The following is a 7,171-nucleotide window of genomic DNA, read 5'->3' as shown; positions in this document are numbered from 1 at the left end:
CCTGAGTTCAAGCCCAGTACCCACCAAAAAAGAGTCAACATGGAAGACCCTTAAAAACTACTTATCCAGAGCCCTTCATCAATGGACTCCCAAAATCTGTATGTAGAGTTTTGGTGATAAGGGTGTAGCCAGGGCTGGGTTTATACTCCCAGTTATTCTCAGCCTGCCCAGTGCTGGGTCTATACTCATGTACCACTATACCCAGCCCTCAGTGTGCTTACTGCACATCAGGAACTGAGTGAAGCCTTTATTCATGACTCCATTACTGCGCGTGATCACCTCCAACATGAATGATTTCCACTCCCTCCCTCTCCCCTCACTCCCTCCCAGGCACCCCAATTGATCCTACCTTCTTCCTGAGCCGCACGGTGTCCAATGTCATCAGTTCTGTGGTCTTCGGAAACCGTTTTGACTATGAAGACAAGCAGTTCCTGAGCCTTCTGGGGATGATTAATGAGACTTTCATTGAGATGAGTGTGCCCTGGGCCCAGGTAACCATGGGGAGTCACTTTCCTTGCCCCTTCCCCTGGGTCTCCAACTCTGACATGCACCAGTGACTCATGCCTGTCATCTTAGCTACTCTCAGGAGGCTGAGATCTGAGGATCATGGTTCAAAGCCAGCCTGGGCAGAAAAGTCCATGAGCCTCTTATCTCCAATAAACCACTAGAAAATCGGAAATGGCACTGAGGCTCAAGCAGTAGAGTGCTCGACTTGAGCTGAAGTGTGCAGGGATAGTGCCTAGGCCCAGAGTTCGAACCCCACACCTGACAAAAAAGAAAAAAAGAAATTGAGAAGCTGTGTTCTGATTCAAAGTGGTAGGGTCTTGAGCACAAAGAGGCTCAGGGACAGTGCCCAGGCCCCGAATTCAAAACCCATGAATGACAAAAATCAATCAATCAATCAATCAATCACTATAGGTCACCCCAAATTCTCAACCCCAACTCTCTCCTGACCCCAGACTCAGGCCACCTGGTTGGTTCCCCTGGCCCCTGGATCCTATGGCCAACACATCTCTGTCACTTGTGTCCACAGCTGTATGACATGTATTCGGGAGTCATGCAGTATTTGCCCGGAAGACACAATCACATCTATGACTTGATAGAAGACCTTAAGGCCTTTGTAGCGTCCAGAGTCAAGGTCAATGAAGCCACACTTGACCTCCAAAACCCTCGCGATTTCATCGACTGCTTCCTTATAAAGATGCACCAGGTACAGGCTTCCCCTGTAGACTCATCTCCAATGAACCACCAAAATAAAATCCGGAAGTGGTGCTTTGGCTCAGATGGTAGAGGGCTGGCCTTGAACAAAACAGCAAAGGGACAGCACCCAAGCCCTGAGTTCAAGCCCCAGGACTGATAAACACACACACACACACACACACACACAGACACACACACACACACATACACAAATCTGCCTTGTACATGGGTGGAGGGGAACCCCAACAACACAGAGGCAGAAGAAGGTAATCCTATTCACGATCTCCTTCTCTCCCAGGATAAAAAAGATCCACACACAGAATTCAACCTCAGGAATTTGGTGCTCACCACCCTCAATCTCTTCTTTGCTGGCACAGAAACAGTGAGCTCGACCCTACGCTATGGAATGTTGCTCTTAATGAAATATCCTCAGGTAGAAGGTGAGCTGAGCTGGCATCTCCCACTCCTCTGACAGGAAGAAAGGAAGATACCATCTTGAAAGGGCAAGATATACCAGGCACTGGTGGCTCATACCTGTCATCCTAGCTATGGAGGCTGAGATCCGATGATCATGGTTCAAAGCCAGCCTGGGCAGAAAAGTCTGTGAGACTCTTATCTCAATAAACCAGCAAAAATGCTAGAAGTCAGAGCTGGGTAGGTGGTTCAGTGGTAAAGCGCTTGCCTTGCATGCATAAGGCCCTGGATTCAATTCCTCAGCACCACATAAGCAAAAAGAAAAAAGCTGGAAGTGGCTCTGTGGCTCAAGTGGTAGAGCGCTAGCCTTGAGGTGAAGAGCTGAGGGACAGCGCCCAGGCCCAGAGTTCAGGCCCCATGACTGGACCCGCCCCCCCAAAAATGCTAGAAGTGAAGCTGTGGGTCAAGTGGCAGAGATCTAGCTTTGAGTGGAAAAACTCAGAGTGTGACCAGGCCCTGAGTTCAAGCCCCAGTACCAACACAAAAAACTAACAAAATAAAACAAACAAAGCACACAAGGCTTTTATCTTCAGAGGTGAACAATAATTTGTAATGGAGATAAAGCAATCTCTCCATCTAAGGATTTATAACTCTATGGTATTTGCAAAATCCAGACCAGCATCTGCCTTAGCTACTCTGACAGAAACACCTGCTGCCCTTTCTTGCCTTCTTTTGCTCAAAGCTAGCGCTCTACCTCTTGTGCCACATCACCATTTCCAGCCTTTACTGTTTATGTGGTACCCAGGGCTTCATGCAGGCTAGGCAAGCACTCTACCCCTAAGCCATATTCCCAACCCTTTCCTGCCTTCTTTTGTGAAATGTCTTCCTGGATTCTTCCAGCTAAGATCCAGGAAGAGATTATCCAGGTGATCGGACCACACCGGATTCCCACAGTGGATGACCGCCTCAAGATGCCCTACACGGATGCAGTCATCCATGAGATCCAGAGACTGACGGACATCGTGCCCCTGGGAGTCCCCCATACCGTCATCCGGGACACTCACTTCCGAGGCTACTTTCTGCCCAAGGTGATAGTTTTCACTGTCACCTCTTTATCTTCTCCATGCCCCCCCTCTTTCTCTCTCACACACAATGCTCCTTATTCAACACTGACTTTTTCTTAATTCCCTCTATCTTCTCACCAGGGCACAGATGTCTATCCACTACTTGGCTCTGTCCTCAGAGACCCCAAATACTTCCAACACCCAAATGACTTTTATCCTCAGCACTTCTTGGATGCACAGGGACGCTTCAAGAAGAATGATGCCTTTGTGGCCTTTTCTTCTGGTAAGTTCCCATGGTCTATGAAACTCCCCCCAATAAAAACTAGAGCCATCTCTTCAAGTCCACATCAGAATGGGAAGCAAACGGCTATGTCACAGAATCATTAAATCCTAGAATCCCAGAATCAAAATCTGAATGACTGACTCCATGATTAGGGGAAAAAAATGGTAGCTCTGGGCATGGTGGTGCATGCTTGTAATCCCAGCATTTGAATAGTTGAGGAAAGAAGATGGAGAGTTCCACTGTAGAACAACAGTACCACTGGACAAGGCCTCAACAGATTTCTTTCCATTAAGAAACAAATTTAACACAGGGGCTGGTGGCTCAAGCCTGTCATCCTAGCTACTCAGTAGGCTGAGATCTGAGGCACACAGTTCAAAGCCAGCACACGTAGAAAAATCCATTATACTCTTATCTCCAATAATCCACCCAAAAGCTGGAAGTGGTAGAGTGCTAGTACTCTATCACTCTATTCAAGCGGTGGAATGTTAGCCTCAAGGTGTGTGTGGGGAGTTCAAGCCCCAGGACTGGCACCAAAAGAAAAGAAAAAAAATCCCTAGACCCTGTTCAGCCCTCCCACCTCTTCTGTACCCTTAGGAAAGCGGATCTGCGTTGGGGAGGCCCTGGCCCGCATGGAACTCTTCCTCTACTTCACCTCCATTCTTCAGAACTTCTCCTTACGCTCACTGGTGCCACCTGCTGACATTGATATCACCCCCAGAATTTCAGGCTTTGGCAACATCCCCCCAGTGTATAAGCTCTGCCTGGTGGCCCGCTGAGTGGTCCCTCCTAGGCCAATAAGAACCTTCCTGTTGCACAGAGTCCATGTCTCCTCCTTCTCCTCTTCATCCACCAATAAAGAACCTCCTATTTGTACTGGCCCCATCTCAACTCCTCTTACTCTTCCTCTTCCTCCTCTTCCTTCTGCTTGTCTTCCTCTTCTCAATATCACACTAAGAGTTGGCACTCTCTCTATTTTCTCTCAGGCTTACGGTCAGGAAGAGTCATCTACAAACACACAGCTGGATATTTTATTCAGGAGGAGAAAACATTAAAAAAAATCTATGCCCTGTCCAAGATTTTGTGAGTTAACACAAACTCCATCCCCTTCTTGCCTTGAAGTCTGCCTACACCAAACTCTGGTACTTTTTTTTCTCTACATCTTTATGTTGTCTCTTTATTTTCCTTTTCTTTTCTGTCATGGATGTTACCAAAATGTATCCATTTCTCCTGTATTTCCATCTTCCTTCTCCCTCCTCCCTCAATAAAGTCAACACCAAACTCAAGACTTTTAAATGTAAGTAAGTTTATTGTGCATCGTGCAAACACTCAGATTAACTATGCTAACAACTTGAAATTGAGAAAGGAAAATGAAGAGCACAAAGAAGGGGGAGAGTAAAAAAAAGTAAAATATAGAGACAAGAGCTCTGGGCTCACAAGAAAACCCCAACGAGAACTGAAAATGACCCCATGAAGGTCCTGGACCTTCAAAAAACCTAGGTGAAAATGTCACTAACAGCCAGGTGCTGGTGGCTCACACTTGTAGTTCAGCTACTCAGGAGGCTGAGATCTGAGAATCATGGTTCAAAGTCATCCCAAGCAGGAAAGTCCATGATGGTCTTATCTCCAATGAAGCACTGAAAAGCTTGAAATAGAGCTGTGGCTCAAATGGTAGAGTGCCAATCTTCAGCACAAAAGCTCAGGGACTGTGTCCAGGCCCTGAGTTCAAGCACTAAGACCTCAGGGACAGTGTGTAGGTCCTGAATTCAAGCCCCAAACTGGCACACACACACACAGACACACACACACAGACACACACACACAAATGACACTAACAATATCATCAGGCTTGATCTTTATTTTCACACTTCTGCATAGTGTGTGTGTGTGTGTGTGTGTGTGTGTGTGTGTCCTGGGGCTTGAACTCCTTTTCCCTTTTGTGCCCACAGTTAGCCCCTACTACTTGAGCCACAACTTCACTTCCAGCTTTTTGGTGGTTCATTGGAGATAAGAATCTCAGGGGGTTTCTTGTCCAGCTTGGCTTCATCAAACTGGGACATTCAGAACTCAGCCTCCTGAGTAGCTCGGATTATGGGTGTGAGTTACCAGTGTTGGTCTATTGGCTCTTTTTATTCTTTTATATTTTTTGAAAGCTTGCTTTAGTATTTACTAAGAGTACAAGAAAGGGGGAAATTGATATGAAAAGTCCATGGCTGGGCTGGGAATGTGGCTTAGTGGTAGAGTGCTTGCCTAGCATGCATGAAGCCCTGGGTTCGATTCCTCAGTACCACATGAACAGAAAAAGCTGGAGGTGGGCCTGTGGCTCAAGTGGTTGAGTACTAGCCTTGAGCAAAAGAAGCTCAGGGACAGTGCCCAGGCCCTTAGTTTGAGCCCTAGGACTGGCAAAAAGAATAAAGAAAAAGAAAAAAAGAAAGGTCCATGGCTGCATATGTCTTTGGATGGGGAAATCTTCCAGGCTGGGTAGTAACTGTGGTTTCAAATCTGTGTTGGGCCAAGGTTAGATGCTGGGCTCTGAGGCTGGCCTGAGGTCTCTGGGGTTGATACTGGGCCCCAACAGGGTGGGAAGGGCAGAAACTTTGCTCCACTCATATGTATAGAACCTGCCCATCTGCTTTCTTCTGGGCCTAGGAGACAGGCTTTAGAAGAACACAGGTCTGGTGTAGCCATTGATTGGTGGCTGGGGATGAGTAGGATGGTGGCTCATGACTTCCATGAATAATTGCCTGTCTGCCCAGAGCAGACTCCAAAAGGAGGGAGCATCAAGGCTTATTTTGATCATCTGTTGGATGCTGAGTTCGGGCAGGTCCCCATTCTCCTTCTGCAAGCGAATCATTTGTGTGTAATTTCTGGGCAGGAACCATTCTGGTAAATACATGTATTAGTTATCCAAACAACCAGACAGAGGAAGAAAAAAAAGACACTTTCTTCTCTTCCTTGGTTTTCTCCTTCATGACATTTCGCTAACCTTACTCCCCACTACAAACTCTCAGAAAGAAAGCACCCCACCGAAACGCTCAGAAACACAAATATTTTCAATATTCTAGTCACAACCTCTTAATCCCCAGCCTCACCTTCCTCTTCCCTGGCCTGGTTGGCCTGGCACTACCTGATTGCTTGGAACTTTGGTTAAGATTGCAGAGAACATAAACAGTAGGTGGAAGATCAAATCTCTTTCCTCTTAAGAGACACGTGCATGCATGTGTGCACTGAATCTGGGGCTTGAACAAGGGGCTTGGCATTGTCCCTGAATTTTTGTGTACAAGACTGATGCTCTACCACTAGAACCACAGCTATACTTCTGACTTGATAGATAAGGATCTCAACAAAATTTCTTGCCTGGCTGGCTTTGAACTGTGATCCTCAGATCTCAGCCTCCCGAGGAACTTGGATTATAGGCGTGAGCCACTGATGCCCAACCTTAAGAAACATTTTTAAAATCTTTTTTTTTTTCAGCGCTGAGGACTGAACTCAGGGTCTTTTTACTTGTCAGTCAGTGCTCTTCCACTGAGTTAAATCCCCACTTTCAGGTTTACAAGGATTCCGCCCTGCCCCCCCCCCCAAGAACTACAGGAAATAAAGTAACAAAAATAGAAAAGAAGGCCAGGCATGGGTTTTATTTTACTCAGTAGACACTATGTAGAAAATGAACTGTGCAATTAGTGGGGCAGGGACTGGAACAGGGAACTAGGGGAAAGCAAAGGAAGAGTGACATTGTCCCAACAACAAATATAGTCATCACCTGACTTATGGAAAGGTGACCCCCTGTACAACACCTTCATAATATCAACAAAATTATATTAACAATAAACGAGAAGTCCTCATCTTCCAACTCTTGTAGTATCTGCCTAATTTTCCTTCCCTACTCTCACATGAGTTTAGAAACGTGGCGGAGGTGTCTGGGGTTTTCCCCTGGTTTAATGTTTTTATTCACAGCTTATTCAGGGCCATCTCCTGGTGTTTCATACAGAAAAACAAGCAAGGCTGGGTGATCAGGAGTGGTAGATAAGAACATGGAATGTAGCAGGGTACCAGTGCTCATGCCTGTAATACCCTTTCCTCACGAGTCTGAGATCTGAGGATCTCAGTTGAAAGCCAACCTAGGCAATCCAAGAGACTGACTCTGATTTCTAATTAGCCACCAAAATGCTCAAAGCAGAGGTGTAGCTCAAGGGGTAGAGAACCAGCTTTGGGG

The 7,171-nt window shown here is 46.4% G+C and overlaps 1 protein-coding gene across 1 annotated transcript in view; it reads left to right on the top strand.

Annotated features, from left to right (window-relative positions):
• Positions 1 to 3,737, top strand: part of LOC106001809 (cytochrome P450 2G1-like) — a 17,232-nt gene extending 13,495 nt beyond the window's left edge. The window contains 6 exon segments of the mRNA XM_013036784.1: positions 331 to 491; positions 1,034 to 1,210; positions 1,499 to 1,640; positions 2,515 to 2,702; positions 2,820 to 2,961; positions 3,556 to 3,737. Of these exon segments, the coding sequence (XP_012892238.1) occupies positions 331 to 491; positions 1,034 to 1,210; positions 1,499 to 1,640; positions 2,515 to 2,702; positions 2,820 to 2,961; positions 3,556 to 3,737 (992 nt within the window).
• Positions 3,738 to 7,171: the final 3,434 nt, after the last annotated feature.

Source organism: Dipodomys ordii, unplaced genomic scaffold (assembly GCF_000151885.1).
Source record: "Dipodomys ordii isolate 6190 unplaced genomic scaffold, Dord_2.0 Scaffold442, whole genome shotgun sequence".
NCBI lineage: Eukaryota > Metazoa > Chordata > Mammalia > Rodentia > Heteromyidae > Dipodomys > Dipodomys ordii.
Note: the sequence above shows the minus strand (reverse complement) of the source record. Positions and strands in the feature narration are given on the sequence as shown.